This window comes from Manacus candei, unplaced genomic scaffold, assembly GCF_025592945.1.
Source record: "Manacus candei isolate 608988 ecotype Guabito, Panama unplaced genomic scaffold, ASM2559294v1 h1tg000018l, whole genome shotgun sequence".
Taxonomy (NCBI): domain Eukaryota; kingdom Metazoa; phylum Chordata; class Aves; order Passeriformes; family Pipridae; genus Manacus; species Manacus candei.
In genome coordinates, this window is record NW_026138066.1 from 16,809,551 (window position 1) to 16,833,263 (window position 23,713).

General features: G+C 47.7%; 1 protein-coding gene across 1 annotated transcript in view; it reads left to right on the forward strand.

The window, feature by feature from the left end:
- Positions 1–1,481: 1,481 nt before the first annotated feature.
- Positions 1,482–23,713, forward strand: part of B4GALNT3 (beta-1,4-N-acetyl-galactosaminyltransferase 3) — a 65,018-nt gene continuing 42,786 nt past the window's right edge. Inside the window, exon 1 of the mRNA XM_051784925.1 lies at positions 1,482–1,704. Coding sequence (XP_051640885.1) covers positions 1,563–1,704 — 142 coding nt within the window. The 5' untranslated portion in view covers positions 1,482–1,562. The remainder of the gene's footprint in view (positions 1,705–23,713) is intronic.

Sequence of the window (23,713 nt, forward strand, 5' to 3'; positions counted from 1 at the left end):
CAAAACCTGCAGAATGGACCTTGTCCCAGGGAGGCTGGGAAGCCCAAGGATGGAGGCACTCACCAGCCTCCCTCACCATGGGGTTTGTTTCCAACTTCAGAAAAATCATGTCTCTCCACCTCTGCATTGAGATGTAAAACTCTCTGGATGTGCTTTCCCTAATCAAGAGAGGGGAGATAGCTCTGCAACCTTTGTGAGACATTCATAAAAAGGAAATCCATCATCTGTTGGTCCATCCCAGTGTGTGACAGGTAATAGCAGTGTCTCTCAATGCTGCCTGGATGCTGGGAACACAGTGTACAGCACTTGATGCCAGGGACTACGGATGCTGCTTCAGCTCCTGGTCTGTGCAACACTTGAGATGCTGGCACTCTGCCAATGTCAGCCTGTCCCTCCTGGGACTCACACCACAGTTCCGTGTCCCTCAATGCCATTTAAAATGCCTTTGGCACGTTTTCTAAGCCAAATAACAGCAAGTGTTCTTTTAAGCAGCCTCCCACTTTAGAAGGCTCCAGTGGAAAAAAGTCACACACACAAAAAAAAAAGGTCTGTCATTATTGCACGCATTTTCAAAACTAACTGTAGCCAAAGGGTTTCTTTTCATAGTTCCACGCAGCACGGGAGCTGCATCTCTGCAGGAGCAGAGCTGTAAAGGGAAACGGTTTTTGCCAATGGCCCAACACTCACATCACACATATTTGGAAAGGGGTAGTTCTGGACTGGCTCCCCTGCTGGCCGCATGATGTACATCCCAGACAGCATCTCCCACTTTCACTTCACCCAGGAGGAATCAGTTTGCATCCTCCGAGACACCTTGGTGATGTGAACGAAATCAACAGCACGGGAGGGACTCTGACAGAGTCACTTCGAAAGCGTGCTCGGGATGTGTAACGAAGCACAGCGTTCACCCAGGGAAGGTCCTGTCCTTCCCATGGGCCTCCGACATCCTCCCTGCGGGGGTCTGAACAGTGTAACATCGCGCCCAGCCAGCTGCTTCGGAAAGCGGGTCTGGAGACTTCACGAGCCCCGTTCCTCCTCACAGAGCAAAGCGCTTCCAAGCAAATACACTTGTTGCACCAGCTGAAAGACGCTTTAAGATGGATTCAGCTGCGTGTAATAACTGTGTGAATTTGAATTGCCCTCGCTCATCCTGCTTCGCTCCGCTGGGAGGACGGGAAATGATAACGCCTCTGCCCGGAGGGATCCCCCAATGCTCCCGCCGGCACTGAGGGAGGGTTGGGAGCCCCCTTCGCTTCTGAGGCGACTTTCCCGTGGCCCTGGCAGGAGCGGAGACCTCGGGTGGGGTGTCCCCGCTCCCGGCCCTCAGCGCGGTGCCGGCGCAGCCCCCGGCCCGGCCCCCGCGGGGCGGAGGCAGGTGCGGGGGGCGGCGGCGGAGCGGGCCCGGGAGCTGCCCCGGGAGCTGCCCCGCGGGGGCGCGGCGCCGCCCCGCACCTGGGCCCGCCCCGCGGAGGCGGGCGGGGGGTCCGAGGCCGCCGTGCGGTGCCGGCCGGCGGGAGCGGCATGTCCCGGGGCGGCGGGGGCCCGGCGCCCTGAGCGGCGCCATGCGGGGCCGGCTGCTGGCGCGGCTGAGGCGGCGGCGGCTGCTGCGGCTGCTGCTGGCCCTGGGCGCGCTGGCCCTGGGGCTCTGGGCCGCCTACCTGGAGCTGGTGGCCACGGCGGGCGGCGGGGCTGCCCCGGAGCGCAGTGAGTGACCCCCGGCGCGCCGCGGGAGGAGGGGAAGGCGGGGAAGGGCTGGAAGGGCGGAGGGGGGGTCCCGTCCCTCGCAGCCCGGCGCGGCCCCGGGGGCTCCGTCCCGCTCGGGCGCCGGTGCGGAGCCCCCTCTCCAGGCCAGGGAGGGACGAGGGGTGAGCGCAGCCCCGCTGCTTCCGGGGGTCGGAGCGGGGCTTTGTCCCCCGGGATGGAGACGGGCGTTGGGGGTTTCACTCCCTGCCTTTGGCCTGTCGGCTCTCGCCCCGCTCTGTGTGGGGAGACCTGTCCAAATGCGACCGTGCTGGAATTGCAGAGCCCGGAGACACGGGCTTTGAGGTGCCTCTGGTTCTCGGTGCCAATCTGGAAGGCAGCAGAGATGCTTTGAATATCGCTTTGATGCGAGGAGAAGTGTATGCAGAGGAGGAGGGAATGCATACCCTGGAGAGGCGCACCGCCCGCCCAGTAACGGGCTCGCTTTGTGCAAACTTTGAGGAGAACGGCGGGGATGATGCGAAGTGCACTGAGCTTCTTTCCCCCCCTCCCTTCCCCCCCGAAGTATGGGAAAACAGTTATTTTTATCAATGTCTTGTGGGTTCTTATGCTTCTCCTTTTTTTACGGTTACAGGAAAGTTTCAAATGTCTCACTTTTTTTTAAAAGCCTATGATGCTGTTGGTGTTGTTTTTAAAAGAATAGCAGTGCTTGGAGTTAATCTAATTTGATAATAGTTTCTTAACTGACATGAGTATTCAACTAATAATACTTTCCAGTATATTGGTTCCTTCTTAACATGTTATAAACCTCCTAATTCTTACTCCTATGAGTCAGGCTTGGTTTCAGTCTTAAAGCTTTAGACTGTGGCTGTGTGGGGAGTACCATGAATGTCTACTCCCACAAAGTCCCCTACAGGACTTCAACTTGTTAATTTGTTCTGTATTATATGTGATGTTAAGGCTAAAATCATACATTTATTATTCCAGCAGGGTAACAAATCTGATTTCTTTGGTTAGGATAAATCCTCTAGTTCCAATCTGCTTTTTGTGCCTGGTGGAATTCCTCATTCCTGGTGAAATGAGAAGATGAGTTGCACTACAAGTCTACTTTGAGTTACATCTTTTGCACCATCTCACCAAGCCTCTTACTGTACTCCACTTTGCCAGTACCCCTTCCAAAGTTCCTTAGACAAGACTGTACAGGTGTAGAGAGGACTTGTGTAGTACAGCAAGGGAGAAAACAAGCTACTCAGAAGTATTTAAAATAGTGGTTATGAGGGGAGAGGGGCTGAGTCAGGTGTTTGGAGCTGTACAGGTGGTGGTCTTTTTACTGCCAGCAATGCAAAGGGAGGTGGAGGGGATGGGAGAAATGGGCAGAGAGCATGAGGACAGCAGAGATGTGCAAGAGCAAACAACTTTTTTAATGAATTGGGTTCTTCCTCTTTGCTTTTAGACAGGGTTATTTTTACATCTCTGTTACAAAAGTCATTCTGTTATAACATTGAAATGGAAAGCAGTGACATGATTACAGTTATTAGCAACTAAAACAGAAGATGAGAAAAATAATTACTTTGAAGTTCAATTATATAAAAGTCCAGCTTCTCCCAAATCCACCGGAGACATTGCTGCTCATTGCGTGCAGAAGGATTAAAATGCTGCTGGAAAGGGTGGGAGGGTGAAACCCTCCAGCTGGCAGTGCCTCGCAGCTCTGCAGCATCCTGGAGGGCTGTGGTCACACTGGGCACTTGGTGTCGTGTTTTCTTGGCCTTGTGGCCAGAATCCTGGAACCTGCTAACAGGAGGAAGGTTAATCCGTGACCCTGCCCACCCTTCCTCTTGCTCTACTACCTCTAAAAGCCTGTTTTGTTTTAAAAGAAATCAGAAATCCGAGCGAAAGACAAATAGTATTTGTTTTCTTTTGCCTGTTAAAACTAAGTAATGTTTTCTTCTCTGGGGACAGGGATGGCTGTGTTTGTGACTCCACGTGGTGACTCTTTCCAAAGATCCCAGGGAGCTAGTGTAGGATGGAGTGCCTCTCAAAGCAATTAATACTTTCTCCCTTGTTTCTGCATTGTGTTCCATTGCATGTCCCAGGTGAGAACCCTTCTGCAAATCACACTTGGGACCAACCAAGAGCTGCCACCTCAACTTATCTGATGCAACAGCCTCCTCAGTTATTAATGATAAAATACAAAGGCTGTTTATTGGGTAATTCTTCTAAGCAAAAGGCTAAGAGGCTTCTCCATTGGGGCAGAAAGAGGAAGAGCTGCTGGACTTGGAAGGAGATCTACAGGAGATAACTGTTTCTGTCTCCTGTATCTGTAATGAAGTTTCTTCTTGTCTCCCTAAAAGGCATTGTAGAATAGAACAACCAGTATCTGGAAAGCTAAGTATGTTTTCTTTTTCCAGAGAGGTGAGTCTTCCTCATGAAAGGCTATAAGGAGTCAGAAAATATTCCTTTTCCTCTCAGCCATGCATGGAATGGAGCAGAAGCCCCTGTGATACCCCCTTGCTCCCAAGTCAGTGCCTTAGAGCAAGTCTTTAGGCATGAGGGATCCCTCCCCAGCTTTATGCTCCTCTCCTCCTCTTCACCCTCCAGATGAGTGGTGGAGAAAGCAAATGTCAGATGGTCGGGGTGAGTGTGTTTGAGTAAGTGATGCTTAAAAATTGAGGCCCTGGCTGTCCTTCCTTGATGTATGTGCAGCTCTGCTATGCAACAAATTCAAGCATATAAATAGTTTGGATAAAAGAGAATAAGGAGTCAAGGAGAATATGCCGTAATTGTCGGTATCCCTTGGCATCCATGATGCTGCATCCCCATGTGCTGGGGCAGGCTCTGGTGTGAGGTTCACTTTGCTGTAATGTTAAAGTCAAAGGTTGAGGGATCAGCCTGAGGTGCAGACCTTGTGCTTGGTGTACACCATGGGTTGGGATTCATGTGGACAAAATTGATCTGGGCTGTTTGTGGCTGTCAGGGAGATTGGGATGGAGAAGGACAGAGGATAGAATGGGTTCCCTTTGAAGGTGATGCTAAAATGAGCAGTCAGTCTGGTAAAAGAAAAAAATTTGTGAGCTTTATTGACAGAACTGTTCTCTCATGGGCAGGAGGGTGTTTCCATGTTTCTATTGTTGTTGTGGGGCTTGCCCTTTTCTTTCTTTTTTTTTTTTCTCTTAATTGAGCATGTTTGGCTGGTCTGCTGCCCAATAGGTATTTATAGGAATCTTAAACATGTTTACAGCTGAGTGAAGAAAAACAAGTAGGCTGATGTGAGTTGAAGATGGGCACCCTCTTCACATGAGATGTGGCCTGTTGTCATCCAAAACAAGTTGTAACAGGCAGGATACAGCTTCCCTGCCAAGAAACCGGAGGAGCTGGAGACAGTCTGTTTACTCCTGCTGCTGACAGGCCCTAACCTCTGTGGAGTGGGCTCTCCAGTAGGAATGTTTTTCTCATCTTTGCAAGCTGCTGCACAGCACACTTTGCTCCTGCAAGTGAATGCTGGAGATGGGAAGACTTTATTATTTCAAAGGTGAATGAGGTGTTGGCAAGGGAGAAAACACCAGCAAAGCACAGAGGTCTTGAGAACAAGGCCTGCACCCTGCCTTTGCTGCTGTTATGCCCCTGGCTTGGCAGCAGAGCTTGAAGGGACAAGTGCAGCAACAGGTCTTCCCCAGGGAAAACCCCCCACTCTAAGGCACTGCCACTTCCCAGAGCTGCTGCAATGCTGTTTGAATGGAAAAGATGTTGGGTCAGGCAACTCTTCCTGCTACCTCTGTTGTTCTCTTCTGTGCCCATCAGTGCCTCATCTGGCCCACCTGAGCAGAAAGGTGTGTCTCTGAGGGAGCCCAGCTGGTGTAAGTGAGCTGTGCTTGCAGGCAGGATGTGCAGTGATCCCCCTTTGCTTTAAAATCTTGGGTCAACGTAGTAAAACCCAAGCCCCATCCCTGAGGAAACTTGGAGGTGAGGTCATTCCCAGCCGTTGCTGTGCAGAATCTGGGTTTTTTTCTGCTGCAAAGACCATGGTGTCTCAGGAGTCTATAAATTGTTTGCACCGATTTCTTTTATTGCAGGTGTGAGGGTTACACTGAGCCAGGCACAAGCAGGGTGTGCAGGATTAGATTAGAATCCTGGGAGGTGCAGCTTGTAGGAACAAGGAATGGGGGGGGGGGGGGGCATTCTTTAACCTGCCTCTCTTGGCTGCTTCAACCTCCCCTGGTGCCTCCACATTTTATTGTTGTGTGTAAATAACACTGTATGTTATCTTCCTATCTTGGACTGTGTTAGTGATTTCTGTCTCGCTTCTAGATTCTCAGACTGCTGCTTTTCTACCTCAGTAGTGTGCACTCCCACTCTCTGAAGCGGGAAATAGGAGGGGTTTGGAAGAAACCATGGAGATGTGCAAATAAAAAAGTCCTTTGGCAAGACTCTTGCAGTATGTACATCTTCAGTGTCCCTTTCCTTTCCCAGAGCATTGGTTTCTTATCCCTCCACCACGGTGAGCTCTAATCTTCAGGCATCCAGGCTACTATGGAGCAGTGCGAGTTGCTTAAAAACTGCCCCAGGTGTTGGTGTGAATGGACAGGTGCGTGTGTTTGTGGGAGAGAAGGAGCTGGCAGGAAGCTGAAATTGGTCATTTATTGTAATGTATCAGCTTCCTTCTCTCATCTCCATGCCCAGGCACTCTCAGAAGCATAAAGAGGAGCACACCTACGTGCACAGGTTCATTCACGTGCACAGGTTCATTCACATGCACACGGACTGACTTTTGCAATCGCTCACACGCGAGGTGACTTGCCTGTGCATGCACAGTATCGTTCTTTTGCAGAGAGAATTGCTCTGAGGGTTACTTAGTGCACACGGCGAGAAATCGGACCATGTGGCTCTCCAGTGGTGTCTGAAGTATCTATTTCCACTCTGTGGAAGCTGAGGAAGAGTTAAACTATCACCCCCGAAGCACCTTGTCCTGACTGAAGGAAGTGTCTGTACCATGAAGTTTGCGTGTGGTGTTTTTGTGCTTTTGAAGGCACTGGTGAGACCTTCGCTCACGAGGACCTGTGCCAAGCAACCCCAATCCCCAAAGCACATTGTGGGCCTGTAGCTGTAGGATGGGCACTGCAGGTGGGGCAGATTTTTCACTTCCAGGTGGCCAGTTTAGTCTTCCTGGAGGGTGATCAGAAGTGCTGTTGCATCCTGCTCTGCACTAGTGTATGTAAAGGGAGCCAACATCCCCAGGCTCATATTCATAGCACGGACCACTATCACAGGCTCAGTGGAGCATCCAGGGCTACCGAGAGCAATATGGATCATTCTTTAGCTTGGCTGTGAGGTTCACTGACAGAGCAGGCAGGGGATGCCCAGACTTCATGCCAGCTATCCCATACTTGTCCTGGGTCAGTGTATCCTTTCACTGCTGCTGGGGCATGTACTGCAGGTAATTTGTGAACCTGGCTTTTTTCACCACCTGACTTGAAGTCAGGTAAGTGTTTGTTTTCTTGCAACTTGCCCCACAGTTTGTCTGGCCCTAGCAGATTCCCAAGTAATTTGCAAAGATTACTTATTATAAATAAACTCTTGCACCATCTCTTTATGTACTCATGTTGCCTGTGACAGATTTGTGTAGTGGTGTGCCAGAATAGCTTGTATTCCTGCACCACACCTTCCTGTCTTGAATTGGACTGGATTAGGATAACTCAGTCTCAGAGGGGGGCCCTCCTGTGCATCTCCCCCGCACTGTGGGGTTGGCAGAGGAATGCTATTGTCTTCTGGAGATGTGTTTCCACGTGTGATACAGTAATGTGAAGGCTCTGCCTTCTCTCACCTGCAAGTTCAGACAGATGTGAAGGAAGAGTGGTGCTCAGAGATGATGGACATCAGCTTTCATCTGGTGGTTTGAAATTACTGACATCTGCAATATGGTAAAAGGCAGGATGTTCTCCTGAGGGCAGGGGTTGCCTTGTAGGTTGTGGCAGTGGGGAATGGAGTAAAGATGGGCTTCTTTCTCCAGTGCTTACAGCGCTGGCCTCAGGAGTTCATGGGATTATATATTTTGTTGCGTTGCCCTTTCCTATTTGTTCTTGCTGTGCGCTGATGTTCCATCTTCCAGTTGCTTCCCAATTCAATTGCTTTTCTTGGGCTTGCAGTAATAGCTAAGAAGGACTTTCCAGAAAAGGAAATAAGCTGTCTCATTTAGATGTGGTGTGAGATTTCAGAAAGATCCATGGGTGGAAACAGTTGTGAATCTGGTCCTTAGATACTTATCCTTTTCATGACGTTAGAAATTCATAGTCTGTGTGTGTCATCAGCCGAGCCAAAATACACTGGGATCTTGACCAGAGCAGCTCGGTGTTTCTGTTTTCCTTAGAAGACTTTCCCATGCCAAAGCACAAAGGCTTTGATATTCCTGATCCAGAGAGAGTTCTCTATGCTTTGAGATGTTTAGATGGTCTGGAATAATGCTGCCATTAAGTTCTCCTAGGACGTCACAGAAAAATAATTCCTGTTGCCATAATAAATATTTTAAATCAACTGCATAGAAGAATGAGATTCAAATAGTCTTTGGGATGCTGGATAAGTTCAGACAGTCCAAAGACTGTCGAGTGGACCTATGAGTCACCCTGAACCATCATGACCTTCTTAAGAGGTCATTCATTCTGTTTTTATAATTTCTTAAGCCTTAGTTATTTCAGCATTCTGTGACTATTTCCCATTTGACTTTTTTTTTTTTAATTTTGATGGGGGAAAGAGGTCAGTGTGGGTTTTTCCCAATTTCTAAAACAAAGGGGATAAGCTGTCACCTACTGCTTTACATTGTAGGTCTATCTGATACCCTTATGTGGCAAAAGTCACATCTTGGGATATTTTTCCTTTTCTGCGTCACTGTTTTCCATCAGAGATGCAAACGGTAAGTCCCAGGCTATCCTTCCTTCCTGGTTTCCACCTCAGTGACCTTGATGTTGATTTGAGACAGTTTAAATATTCTTGAGGGTTTTTTTTACTAATTGGAAGTTGACAGCCAGTGCTGGTCAGTAATCTAAAAACAATGAATACGGATCAGAGACTTAACTATAACAGGACTGAGTTATCTTTGTAACGCTCTTTTCCTCTAACCCTCTGAACTGGGAGAATTAGGAACTAGTAGGCTTACATGGAAGTCTGTGTTTCACTGAAATTGTGTAAATTCACGCACACTCAACAACAGTTCATTGTCAGATACTGTTATATTCCAGTTACCTGTAAAAATATTTCATCTATGTAATCACCTGTGATGGCTGCAGAATTGCCTGGTAGAGTTCTCTTGGAGTGAGGATAATCTACATTAATGATATGTGAATTTTTTCCTGCCCTTCTAGATAAATCTGTTTCTACCTTGCTTCAAGAGGCCACTTATTTCTGTGTCATTGGTGTGGGCTGTCTGACTGGGCCCCTGTATTTGGTGTTGGCAACTCCGACAGCTTCCTCAGCAGTGCCGCTCATTTGAGCCTAGTTAAGATATCTCCAGCCCTTCTCATAAATACTTCACTTCCTAAATTAGTTTTATTTATATTTTGTAATGTAATTTTCTGTAAAATTGCAGTAGTCATGTCTGGGTGCTATTAACCCCATCTGAGCTGCAGAACAAAATTTATAATGGGCTGAGGATATCCTGTCCAGACCGCCCTGTACTAATAGCCTCAATTACCTGCTGCAGCAGCTCGCTCTGCATTAGCTGCCACAGTCCGTGTTTGGTTGCAAGCAGGCCAGCTGGGAGTGTTTTATTTGTTTTCCATCAAAAATGCAAAATTAACCAACAATCTGCCAAAACCAAGTATTCCCATCAAACCTGACTGAGCTATAATTTCCAGAGGTGAATTATCTGTGTAACATAAGGAGTAAATAGCAATTGCAAAGGGAGACGACTTCTATGTCTTGAAAACATCGATGCATGACTATTTCAGAGGAAATTTTGTGAACAGTGATTGTGACCCATAGCCTGTACTCTCATACCAACGGGAGGGAGCTGTTGCATCTACTTGGAAATTCAAAGTAACGTCCCAGCCAAGATGTTAAGAATGAATGCATTATTAAAATCTAAAGCAAGGAGAAGGTTTGTTCTTAAAACTAGAGAGCAAGGGTGAACCTTGGAGTGTAAGGAAACCCCACCACTTCCAGGGCTTGTGAACCTCCCTCCTTGGCCTCTGTCTGGCTGCTTCGTTAGGATTTCTTTTCAATATTGGCAATAATTAAAAATATAACAATAAAGCAACCAAAAGAACAGTACAAATAATTTCCTTCTCTCTTACTTGGTACTTTGGCAACTGTGTCTGGACACCTCTGTCCCTTCTCGGTCTCCCCAGTCCAAGAAGGACACTGGTGTGTGGGATGTGGGCCCAGCCCATGGTCTTCAAGATGGTGTGGGGCTGGGGTACTCAAGGGCAGGCTGAGGGAACTGCCCCTGGCTGTGGGGGTGGTCAGGCATTGGAACAGACTGTCCAGAAAGACTCTGGATGCCACATCCCTGGAAGTGTTCAAGGCTGTGTTGGAACTAGATGATCTTTAAGGTTCCTTCTCACCCAAACCTGTGAAACAGGCAGTGTGGGCTGTGCTATCAAGTGTCTGAAATCACCATCTCTCTCTTAGGCTTATATTCAGTTTGTAAAAGAGGCTTGTACAGAAAAACCAACCAGTGTGTCGGCTGTGGATCACTGAATTACTACTTATTCTCAAAATGCCAAGCCTTCGTCATTTCTCTTTCAGTTTCTCAGCTGAAACTCAAGCCCTGTGCCTGTAGGATGCTTTAGCTCTGAAACACATTTTTTTTTCCCCAAGCATTTATAATTTGTCTGATGTCATTCACTATTCCAAGTATCACTGTGTCCTTTCCTGCTGCTTTTAAGACAGGCACCCTGACAACAGCCTTGGTATTACTGTTGCCAACTGCTTCACTTCTAAATTTTTATTTTCCTTTTTGACATTTAGGTTAGGTAGTCCCTTTTAGGTAAACCCAGCAGGTCTAACTTTTCCCAAGCCTCGGGTGATGATCCTCTAGGACTGTCACCATGCCTGAGCAAATATCTGCGTGGATCTAAATTTGTATGGGTTCTAGAAGGAATTTAAGTTCTTAACATAGCCTGAATGTTGGTTTGTAGAAAAAGGTTTTGCCAAGTTGATGCTTGGTTTGTCTCCACGTGCTGGCTGGACCACCAGCTGCAAGCACCTCAGGCCCCAAAAGTGGTTTGGTATCAACCATTATTCTCCTCTCCCCTCACAGGCAGGGGCAAAACTCTCTTTATTACAGATGTTTAATTATTCAGGGCCTAAGGAGGAGCTTGTCAGGGCTTGCTTCATCACCTCGCTCTGCTCAGACTCCTTGGCTGCCCCATCTCTGTCACTGATTCCCAGAGTCTTTCCTGATCCAGCTCTTTTTCAGCCACTTCCTCAGTCAGGAAGAGCTTTGTAAGGTGTGCGAGTTGAAGGACAGTTGTACTGCTCCGGGTTGTTCTATGTTGGGAGCTTATTTATCCTTGGATAGATGTATTCTAAATCTGTCTCTGCTGTTTTGGTTCTTGCTTCTCCAGGGAACTGGAACACTTGTGAGACCACATTTTGACAGAATTTAACCTTGGTCTTGGGTGTTTTCCTTTCCCCTGTAGTTACTGGCTGTAGCTGATCATCTGTATTTACTTGTTCACGTTGTTCACCTTCTCCAGTAGTGGAGCTAAGATTACCACCATTCAGCCTGAATTTCATTTGCTTTTCCTGCCAGTGCCTTTTCATCCATTGGCAGTTTCTCTGTTACTGAGATGGTGCTGCTCACCTGCACCTAGTCTGCAGCTAATAAATGCCTCTATCTCTCACATTCCTTTCTCTTCTCTCTGAGCCCTCATCTTCATCCCAGCTTCTACTTTGAAGGAGTCCAGATGATGCTAAAGCTGCTCCGGCCCCTGTAGTCGTGCTCTGCGCTTGTGATTCCTCCAAACATGCCACCCTTCCTTGCAGGTCTTGCAGGGCCTTTCCAGGTGTGTCTCACTGACTCAAACCTCCTGCTGCAGTGGGGAAGAGGGTCTTTTTTTGTGTGCTGGTGGGGCAGGGGAGGATGCACTCTCTCTTTGAACTCCTACTGTACCCTGCCTCAGTCTGGAGAGTATTATTTCAGTTTGTCTGTGCTGTCTGATCGCTGTCTGCATTCCATCAGCTCCAGCCATGCAGCTGATTTCCTTTGCTTTGCAAATTGTAAGTGCTTTGCCAGTTAACTCTGGGTCTTCCAGTACTCTTTCTTGAATGCTTTGTCCCAAAACTCCATGCTTCCCAACTGGCATGATTAGTTGGTTTATTTTATTTTTTTTTTCCTGAATTTAGTTTCTTTGTAAATTTTATTTTCACCTGTCATCAAGGAGGGGAAAGAACTATTAGCATGTTTTGCACCTCATGCAGAAGTAGAGGAAGAAAGAAATGTGAAAGACAAGACCAGCAGAAGAGAAGAAGCATTATATGGAAATACAGATGGCGGGAATTATTTAACAAAAGTAAGAAGTGGCCAGAAATGGGGCATAGTGAGGTGAGTGTTGGAACAGAGTAATCAGAAAATGCCAATGGCCACTAAAAAGTTGTATGGGGGAAGGAACTGAAGGCTAAATTAGAAGCAAGTACTTGGGATTTCAGTGAAACAGAGAGGCTGGAATCAACAGAAATCAAAAAGAGAGGAGATGTGGAAAGAAGAGAGCACAGAGTAAACTGCTAACTTATATTTAAAAAGGGTGGAGGAAAATGCAGGGATAATAATTACAGAAGCTGGTGGGGACTATAAGCAGCTCTACCAGGATGGTTAAGAATGTATTTGGTGTCATACGAGTGTTTGGTGCCTTGAAAATTAGTACCATGGTGGCTTTTTACTGTGGTGGGTGTCTGCCAAGACATCTGGTTTCCCTTTGTAGAGCATTGTGCTCATTGCTGCAGATGCTCCACTGTATTTGCAGAGTATGGTTACCTGTTTTGTCCTGGGTGTCTAGCAAAGGCTCAGCACTTTGCCAGTTGTTTCTGTAGAAAAAGGATTTGCTAATGTGGTCAGGAATTTTTCTCGTGTCCCTCTTTGTTTGCAAAGTCTGTGAAATCCCTTTTTTCTAGGCACTCTGAAAATCAAAGAAAAGAGGCTTGGTTTGCACATAGTCCTATGGTCCACAGTCAGGTAACATTTAATCCAGAAACTCTGAATTTGCTGCTCCTGTCATAATCCTCATGGCTCCCTTTCCGTCTTTCCATGCCTTTTAGGTGTTTTTCTCTTGCACAGAGGGATAGGTGTTATTTGCTGGAACCAGTGCAAGTTTGCATCCAGACTCAGGGGAAAACTCGCCCTGCTCAACTCCCACCCCAAGCACCAACTCCCACAGCGAGGACTCCAACATTGCAAACTGAGCAGGGAAAGCATCCCATCCCTGGATAAACATTTTGTAGTAGGCAACATGGTAGAGAAAGGACTGTTATGGGAAGGAGCCAGGCCAGGCTGTCGTATGAGCAGTGTTTGCAAAGTAGTGCTTGCTCAGCAGGCCACACTGTCGTCCGAGGTGCACCAGCTCCAGAACTGTCCAAAAATATGTAAAATATGGGATCCTATTGCAAGTTTACAACCTCAATTATTCCTCTGGGCAGAGAGTCTCGTGAGTGCTGCCTGGGTCTGGGAGCAGATCCCAGGGAGCTGAAATTTGTCCTTACTCCATCTCTTGGCAGTGGGGAAGGGATTTGCTTCAGCCCAAGTCAGCGTGGCACCCCCTGCCCGCCACTGTTTTATATTTAACTGGCAGCGTGTGGTCGCGTGGGCCATTTTAAGGCAGCGCCTCCCAGCCCTCACCTCGGTGCTGCCCAGCTTTCCATAGCAGCTGAGCTGCTGCTGGGTGGAGAGCCAGAGGCTAAAATTAGCTGGGAGCTCTTCTCTTGCCAAGTGCTGTGTCTGACCCAGCTGAGCCTGGCGGGGTAGGGAGGAAAACAGCCTCAGATCTCTCCACACAGTGCACCCTGCGTGCCTGCTGGCTTCTCCGGAGGACTCCGTGCAAGGGTTGGGGATGCTTTGCCGTGGGGGTGCTTGGGAGGATGCTGGAGCAGTGGGGAGCACAGGGCATTGCCAGGATGGTCTTGGGACACAGTAGGAAATCCTGACTCTCAGAGCTCTGTTTCCTTCTCGGTCTCCCTTTGAATATCATATAAACAGCCAGGGAGGCCAGTTCTTGCTCCTGTACATCTTCAGAGCTGCAGGCGTGTCCTCACTTGTGGAAAGGTTTTCTGGGCACATGTGGGGTTTGGCTGCCCTAAGAAAGCTACTTTATTCACCATTCTCACTCTGCCAGAACAAGCTGCTGAAGATTTCATTGCCCCCATAGTCCTCACCCTAAATGAGAACTTGTTTGCTCTGTATTACAGGGTGGGCTCCAGGAGGGGCGGTGCTCTGGTGGTTACAGTACAGGTTTTGGCAAACAGGGGTGCACACCATCCTTACCTCTGCTGCTGAACAACCGAGGCTTAAGAATGAGCTGCTTCAGCCTCCCATGCCTCAGTTGGCCTCAGTGTCAAAGGTGTTGACGACAATTGTTATTATCCTTTTGAAATACTTAATGTCTGTGAATGGAAAAGTATTAACTGGGTTCCACATGAATTCAGTGCAGAGGGAAAGCATGTTTCATTATCCTGCTGGACTCAGCCTGCTCTGCTGGTACAGCCCTGCTGGTTTGACTTCCCCAGGCATGCTGCTGCCCTGCCTTTTGAGAACCAATTTTGCTATTGTGTGTAATGCAGTGGCAGGAATTTGTCTGGGCCCCCAGAATACAGGTCGCACCTCTGACCTTTCTCATACATTGCACTTGCCTGAACTGCACAGCCCGGAGCAAGAAATGGGTGCAAGGGTGCAGTTTAGATGAGGATTTGTTACCTTAAACCCTGTTCCTTCTGTCCAAGTCCTTTGGAAAGGCCCTCTGCAGTATGTGCAAGGGCAGCACAACAGCAAACCATGAGCATTGCAGGGAAAACTACCCTGGCTTTTGCACATTATTGGTCCTGACAGCTCTGGAGGAGGCAGTCTGAGGGACAACATGGTGTGGTGGAGCAAAATGAGCACCCCTTGACAGCCTAATAAAGGTCAGAGTAAATGTAAACAAGATTTGCATTGAGATTTCTGTTTTTCCATCAAGGGTTGGCTGTCACTGCTGCTGGGGAAAGCTGAGCCAACTGTAGGAATAAGAAAAAAGAAAGAGGAAGGCAGGTTCTTGGTTCCTGCTGAAAGGGAGGTGACGTTCCCCTTTTCCTGCAAATAGCAGTGAAATGAGAGCAGCTGGGATAGCTGCACTAGCTCTGTCTCATGCATTTGACCAGCTAACCTGGACAGTGGCCTCTCTATTTGTGTCTGGAGGTGTGTACAGAGGGTGCATGCTAGCCTCTGCCAGCTCTCCTTTACCTTAGGTGTACAGGAAAGAGAGAGCTCCAGGAACTGGATGGGATGAGATACTGGCAGGGTCCATCCTTGTTCCCATCTCACCTCCAGGCACAGGTGCCTCCCTCCTGTAAGTGCCTCTCTGTGATTTTATTCTGGTGAAGTAAAGGAAACAAAACTTTCAAGTGAGTTTCCTTTTCCCTGCCGGAGGTCGAATGAGGACTGTCTGTGTGAAGGACATAATGGTATTTTTAGCATGGTTAAAGAAAGGCAAAGTATAAAATAGATGGGGAAATATGGCTCCTACAGCTGCAAGAGGACTTGTTCAGGGCAACTGTTTTTGCTGGAAAGGATTTATTTGCCTGGAGCCCAGCAAGGTGAAGAAAGCACCACTGCAGCAGACTTACTGTGAGGTTGGGGGAGAAGGTGGCTGTGTCTTCCTCCTTCCCCTTCACACAGATCTGCCAAGTCCTCTAGTACAAGATTTCTCCCCGATGCTGGCATCCCACACTCCTGGTAGCTCCTGGCTCTGTGTGCTGGCACAGGGAATGCACAAGGGCTGGGGCTGGAGTCATCCTGTGGAGCACTGGCACTGCTGGAGCCGAGGGCTTAAGCCATTTGTGTTTGTGTCACTTTAGCTCACAAGCCTGAGAGGATGGGACTTGCCTTTTCCCAGCTGAATCCTGTTCTGTGGTGGAAAAGTGGCTTTTTCCTGCACTTGCTGGTAACAATGAGAGGGACCTCCTTGTCCTTAATAATCATGATTTACTGAGAAGTGGGGAAAATTGTTCTTTTGTGTTCACTTCCCCTTGCTGAACTCTGTTCTGGTGTTGACTACTGGCAATAATACTAATTTCTAACCAGACAGCCACTTGAAATGGTCTGCCTTTGCTGTCTGAGGCTGTCCAGGAGCAGTCTGTCTTCTCTGTCTGTGCCAGTCAGGCTGTCAGCACCCCTGCCCAAGGCCCTGCAGAGCTGATGGGAAGATGCTACGTGACAGTAAGTGCTTTAGGCAACATGCAGCTTGGAGCCTCCCCCTGTACCCTAGAGAAGGCATTGGGAAGGGACCAGTGCTTCCCTGAAGCTGGAACAGCATGCTTTGCCAGAACTTTGGCAAAGGGAGGAGGGCTGGAGTATGGCTTGGAGCATGCCCCTATGTCTCTATGCTAAATTTAGCTCTGCAACCAGTTTCTTCCAATGGTGGATTTTAAACATTCTGCTACCTCTCCTCTGCAGATGGGTATTTGCAGGGTCTGCTGAGATCTCTTCCTAAAGTTAAGCTGCTGAAATCCACAGAGATGCCTTTCTTGAGCTCTGCAAGTCTTAAGACTGCTTATAATTCTTGTCTCAGACCCTGAAACTGGAGTGGTTCAAGTGGGTGACCTGGCATTCTTCCCTCTGGGTGGTTCATTAGCAGGCTGAGCAGGGCCACCGTATCCTCTGATGTTAGATCTGGGTGTGTTTCTCTAATAGTTGAGTGATATGATGAAAAGGCAGCTTAAGGCTTTAATTACTGAAAAACGTTTTTTTTGGGAGAGTGGGGTTTCATACATTGCTTGGCTGAGGGTAGAGGCCCTTGGAACAAGGATGGGTCAGGTGAATGATGTACTGGGCTGGTCCTCAAACCAGGCAGTTCTTGATGGCTGTGGGGGATCTCCCGGAGCAGGCATATACAAGTGAAAAAAGCAAAAAAGAAAGAGAATGAGAGAGCGAGTGGGGAGGAAAACATTTGAGTCACCTCTTGTGCTGGTAGCAAGCACTCAGGACAGCCCTTGTCCAGCTCTGGCCACCTCAGCAGTTCTAGCAGAGCTGCTCTGAGGACAAGGCAGAGGGATGAGGCCTCAGTGATTTTTCTCATGAACGTAGTAGATACATTTGTACAGTTGCAGGCACCTAGGCTATGATTCTTCTCTAATGCTTTAGGATTTTACTAGCTATGTCTGTTGTGGGTGCTTAGGATTGTCATTTCACTATATGGCTTAAATGAAACTGTACGAATTCCTGTGTGCATTTCTTTGCATTCCTTTGTAAGTAATCCAGATTTTTAAAATTATTATTATTATTTAAAAGATGTGTGATAGTACTGTCTGTATCTGTAGCTTTGTAAAGAAATGGCTGTAACTTTACTTTCTGCAGGTGTATGTATCTCAAAACTTAAAGACGTTTTCCACATACACAGGGTCTCTGTGGACTCTTAAGTATTACCAAATCAGCCCAGAGTCCAGAAACTAGCAATTGAATCTCCCAAGAAAACAAAGGTCTAACCTTTGCACTGTGTACCAAGATAGCCTCATGATAGCATCTTTGAAATGTCCTGTGCTCCAAAAGCACCCGTGTTCCTTGTGTTTGCTTAGCACATCTAATGAAACCTGTTTGCTCCAGGTTAAGAATGATTGTTTCCCAACAGAAGAATTGCAGCACCTGTACTTCACTTTGTGTTGTTTCAGGTAGCCAGGGAATTTGATGTGGAGCTCCACTGCGTGGCAGACAACTGAGCTAGTTTAGGGCAGTTTTACTTGCACTTTGTTGACCCAAGGTGGCCTGCATGGAGCTGATCTGTAATGAACATCTAGTTGCAGCTCTTCCCTCCCCATTCTGAACTGGAGAAGGCCACAGTGTGGAGGTGAGGTGAGGGTTTTGGCAGCTAAAGCAGTGTGTTGCTGCTCTTAAACAGCCTGCTGACAATGCTTGGTGAATTGTTTTAGAGGCCAGAGGCACGTCTTTGACACCAGCTTTACTATACTTTACTGTTCTGCATAAAAGCCTTGCGGGCTGCAATGTTTTCTTTGTATAGAGCCAGGGTGTGGGACACTTCAGCACACTCTACTCTGATGTTTTACCATTAGGGTTAATGTTAGGCCGTGTTCTACACTTGTCAACCAGAGGAGCAAGTGGTTTCAGGCACTGTTAAATGACCTCTCCCTCCCGATTTGGTCCCATGTCAACATAGGTTTTCTCCTGTTGTCTTCCCTCATGCATGGTGATAGCCAAGCATGAGTATCCTCTGTGTAGGATACTCATGCAGTGAAAGTGCCCCAGGTGAGAGACTTCAGTAAACAGTACATATCTAGTAGGTGCTGCTGTCTCCCACATAAAATTGTCCCAAGGCACCATTGTACCTACATAGGCACATCACAGCTGTGTGCTGCAATTTCTGTACCATCTCCCTGCCCAGTGTAAGTCAGCAGCACCTGGATAACCCCAGCCTGTGTGCTGATGATTGCAGCACACGCTCCTCTGTGCTGCTGCACCAGTTTTCCTTTCATCCCGGCTTCCCCACCCGCTCTGGCATGGAGGCACACCCAAAGCCCCGCATCGCTCTGCTCCTCCCTGCAGAACATCTGTCCTCCTGCCAAAAGGCTCCATCCCTTCATCTCTGAGGCTGTCCACCCACCTCCTCTCGGTGCTCTCTGGGTGTGTAGATGTGCTCCCCATGCATTAACTCCTCTTCATACATACCTGGCCACCCCAGCATGCAAGTACCTGCATGTTGCTGACCTCACCTACTTAGTGCTCTTTCATAGTGTTCACCTCCATGTTTTCATGACCTTGAAAGCCTTGCTCTCTCCTGCCAAACTCCTGGGACTGCACAGCTTGCTGTATATTACAGTCTTTTTCCCTTCTGGCTTCCTTTAAGGTGGAGAGTGATGTTGATGTATGTGAGAGGTCAGATCCTGGAATAAATAAGACATGACATGGCCATGGCACTTACAAGTTTCCTTTCTAGGGTTGCAACCATGCACTTACGTTTCAAATTCTCACACTATCCCGTGCCAACTCCTTCCTCTGTATAAAATTTTCCCAGTTTTTTGATATAAAACTTCAAACTGAGTTTTGTTCTGCTGGTGCACTGAGAGGGCCAGGTCTGCTCTGTCCACAGCTGAAGGGAACTTGTGCAGAGGGTCTCCTCAGCAGCCACGGTGCTCTGTGGCATTTGCCAGATTTCCTGTCCTGGCAGAGCCTGTCAGTGCCTGACTTAGTAGCTGTCCTGCAGGAAGGCTTTGATGTGAAGGTCTGTACAGGGAGTTGGTGTCAGTCACTGCGTGCTGCCTCTCTGGGCTCCCAGGAGCTCATGGACCTTTTCTGTGTTGCCTGAGAAATAGAAGATAAAAAGAAGGAGGGGTGCTTGTGAATATATAAAAATGCATTATGTCAAAGCCCTTCTGCCTTTCATTATGGTGCTGGAGACATTGCAGAGGGGAGGCTGACAGGTTGTGGCCATGGGAACTGGGTGTGAAGTAGGTGACACTGGCTGAGATGGGTGGAAATGGGGAAATTAGGGGTATGAACCTGGACCCCAGCCACCCTCCTTGCTCAGTGTGGGTTGCTGCTGGTCTCTGGGGACCTACCTAGTTCTAATGACTCAGAGAGAAGTACAAGTGAATATCAGACCTTGTTCCTACAGAACAATTGTCACCTGCTCTACAACTGTTGCAAATAACAATCATGTGGACTGTGCCACAATTTAGAATGCTTCCTCCTGGCCATGTGCACACGGTTGTTTTTATCCATGTATTTTATCTGAGGGAAGATGCTGGCTCTATCAGGTCATCTGGGCTTCTTGGCAACTTCTGGAAACCTCCTCGTGCAGCTGTGGGCTGCTGGTGGCAGTAAGCAACAGTAGCTCTGTGGTACCCTACCACATACCTGGCCTGAGCAAATCACAACACTGCTGGGCAAAAGTCTGCAGGGACTCTGGTGACAGTCCTGTGAGCTTTGCTTGGGGATCTGGCGATGGTGGAGTAAGAAACTGGTTAATCAAGAAGGACTTGGCTAAACTGTGGTATGAGAAAGAGCTGTAGTTGGACTGGGTACCAGCATAAACTATAATACAGCATTTCCAGGAACCTATCCATATCCTTCAGCAGAAGTGGATAAGCCAAGGGGTTTTTCTCTGAAGATCAGTGGCAAAAGTCCTACTGACCTCAAACAGAGCAAAGTGCAGCTTATTGCAGCTGATTCTGCAGTGCCTTGTGAGAAGGGGAGATGATTGGTAAAGCAAAATGGAGCTCTTGCCTTCCCCCAGATTGTGCTTGGCTGTTATTAGTGCAGACCATCAAACCTGGAAAAACCATGCAGGCCTGGTAGGAGCATTTCAGTGCTGCTTACTTTGGATGGGGCCTGTATTCAGATGCGTCAGATTGACGTTGTTGGAGTGGCATGGTTTGGGGGGAGAGTTTGTAGGTGATACAGGGCTCAAACAAGTGAAATGGCCAGCAGCACTGATGGGGAAGTCACAGAGCAGGCTGCTGTGCTTGGACTGTATCTCCTGGAAGAGCTGCAAAGGGACCAAGGATCAAGAGGAAATAGCCAGAACATGAGCTAGGATTAGGGTTACAGGTAAGCATACAAGGAAACAACTGCAGTGGTCAGGACTAGTGGGTAAGGGAAAAGACTAGGTCTCGGGCAGCTGGGTGAGGACAGTCTGAGCCAGCAGGTCAACACCATCCCTCATGGATGAACTAATGCGGTAACATCATATGCTGATGTACAAAGGCAGCACTGGAGTGGCACAAAGATGTCCAGTGATGCTTTTGGCATCACTGTGCCCTGAAAGACATGAAGGTGCAGGGAGCTGCTCATGAACCCTGTAAGTCTGTGGGCTGAGCACAGCCCCAGTTTGAGCAGGTGAACCTCCACAGAGATCCTCATGCACTTGCTAGCACTGAACTGAACCTCGCAGGACTAACATCCGGCTTCAGCTGCTCCACAGTGGGACACCCTTCACTCTCCTGTCCTTTGTGCTGTTGTCAAGCTGGGTTGAAATGCCTGGGTTTCCCCAGGGATTGTCTTTAGGCAAGGCAGTCTCACCCCGAAGAGTTCTTACGGGAGGGGAAGAGAGGATGCCACAGCAAGGTCCTGACTGCAGGAAGTACCCTGCTTGAACGTGGATGAACTTGATGGCTTTGGGGCCTTGGAGGTCTGGTTTTGCCTGGAGCTGCTCTCGTCAGCATTTACTGGCCAGCCCTTGCAGGAGTGTAAAAGAAGGTCAGAATTTCACCATCGGGCCCAAGCTCTGCTGCTCAGGAGAGTTACTCCATATTTACCATGGCATTTCTGAGCTCAAAACCAGGCCATAAGGAGCTAATTAAAGTCAGGCTGTATGAGATTTGATATGGGCAAACCAATACATCTTTCATCTGCATAACTGGATTCCTCTGAGTTACTGGAGTTGTCTGGAAAGGCCACAGTGAAACTGGACACCTTTCACCTGAAACTGAAAAACACAAGCAAACCTCTTTCAAAAATTGTCACGCAGGGGCTGCTCAGGAGGAAAAGCGACCCAGGAGTCACTCACTAGTCTGTATGACAAAAAATTGGCTGTACAACAAAGCTGGCTGCCTTGCTTGCTGCAGCTCATCAAAACATAAGTAGAGTGAGGCCAAGGGCTGGATCTAAGCCCACAAAAGCCAGTGGTAGGGCTCCCACTGGACTGAAGCCAGTATGGTCCAGAGTGGCTTTGTTTTAAAAATGGAAGGAACATAAACAGGCATGACATTCCCTTGAACCCAGATACATCTCTGTCTGGAGCAGAGCAGCTAGCTCTGTGTGTTTCCATGCTCAGGGGTATCATGAGGTCTGAGGAGGACCAAGGGGAAGGAACAGCAAAGGATGAGGCAGCTTTACTTGTGATAGGATTTACTTGTGTAAGATATCTATACCTTTCCCCCCCCTCCATGAAGAGAAACAGGTTAAAACAGGTCCTACAGCAGACTTAGAAGTGGCTCTAGAAATGAAATCAGTCTCTTTCTTGGTTTCTTTCAGCACCATACCATTTAATGGGAGTTACACCATGAACTTAAAAAGCATTATTTGTAAAATAAGTCTGTTGTATATGTGCTGGGTACTTTCAGAATAGTTCATTTGGTGCTGCAGCAGCCAGTGATGCAAGTGGTGTGGCTGGAATTTTTTTTAAGGGTTGGATAATTTTATGAGTAATGGTAACACTTGCAACTATGCACGATAAGAAAAGAGTAATCACAATTTGTGCTGCAGGGCATAAGCTGACTGTGTAGGTCATGAGGACTTTTATTTTTTTTTTTTCTCTGTAAGTAATACAGCTAAAGGTACTTTTGAAGGTTGTTTTCTTCTGCCTTTTAAACATTAGATGTTGGCTGCTGGTCAAAGGTGGATTATCTGATGGGATGAACCAATGGTGTGATCTGCTAATTACTAAATTCCTACGTAAGGCTTTTATTTCCTGCACAGGGAGGTACTGTGCTGCTTCTTTTCAGATAGACTCTTTTTTATAAGACTAAGTTGAAACACCAGCTCTGGTCCCTAATTGAAACCAGCAGCATTCAGTAGGTTTGGACCATGTCTGTCTCCTGGGTAGCCCTAGGCGGGCCTCTGCGGTTTCTGTTCCATGAGGGGGAACTGTATCTCTGGCAGAAGCTCTTACAGTTGAGTGAAGAAATAGCAGTAGGTAATTTAGCATATTTATTTCACTTTGTGTGTTTGCATGTGGAACTTCCAGGAGCAGATCAAATACATGTGAGGAGATTTTGATGTTATTTAGCAACAGTTCATTTTATGGGCATTGCTTTTACTTTTTTTTTTTTTCCTCCCCTCCTGATTTGGCTAAGGCTTGCTCTTAGATAATCCAGGCCTGTTGTGAATGCTTGTAAGAAGCAATTTAAAAGTTGGCCCTCTCTGAGTAAACCAAAACATGGGTTGAAAATATGTTGGGGTTGATTCTTCCAGGGTGGTTCAATCACCCAGAAAACTGGAAGAAAGCTACCTTAATTACTGGGAAGATGAGGGTAAAAAGAATCTTTTTACTGTTGCTGGTTGTGGCAGCTTGGTTTTGCTCTGTTCCTTCCGCTCCCGTGGCTGTACAGCTCCATACAAACTGTATACAGCTGTGCACACAAATGAGCAGCTGGGTGGTTTTGACCACTGGACAAAATCCCTGGTGGGTGGTGTTTTTGTTTTTAAAGAGCAAAAAATAACCTGGCTTGGTTTTTCAGTGTGTGGTTTGCAGCAGCACTGGTCAGAAAACATCCTTTTGATTTAAAAGCTGAGTGAATGGGAGCAAGCTACTAGAAGAGAGAAAATACAGGATACTGAGATGCTGTCCTGTATCACCTCTGACTGGAATTGCATTTTGGCATCTCGTGGGGCCTGATTAAAGTCTGCACATTGTGTTGCTGAACAAGTGTGCTCCTCTTAAGCTTCTGCCTTGCTCATGGCATTGAAGCAGTTGGGATTTCACTAGGGATTTATTCTTCTGTCTCGGGTTCACAAGTACCAGGATTTCCCTGCTCCCACCAATTTATTTGAGTTCGGTGCTACATCTTGTCAGACTAGGGAGGAGAAAGAACTTCCTTGGTGCAAGAGATGTGACCCTATGCTGTAAGGAGATGAGCACTAAGGGTTTCCCCAGGCCCTTGTAGCAGGGCAGAAGTCAGTGGGGCCATTTGGTGTCCATCACACTCAGCCCTTGCTGGGGCTCTGGGAGCCTGCTGTAATGATTTAATTGGTGCTTTTCTCATGTCTGAGAGGGGGAAATTCTGGGTGGGAAGAATAGCTTATAAATTTTTTTCGTATGACAGTTATTCTTTTCTCTGTCATCATTGCTTGTTTTCTTAGCTTTACCCTGGGGTGAGGGATGAGTCACAA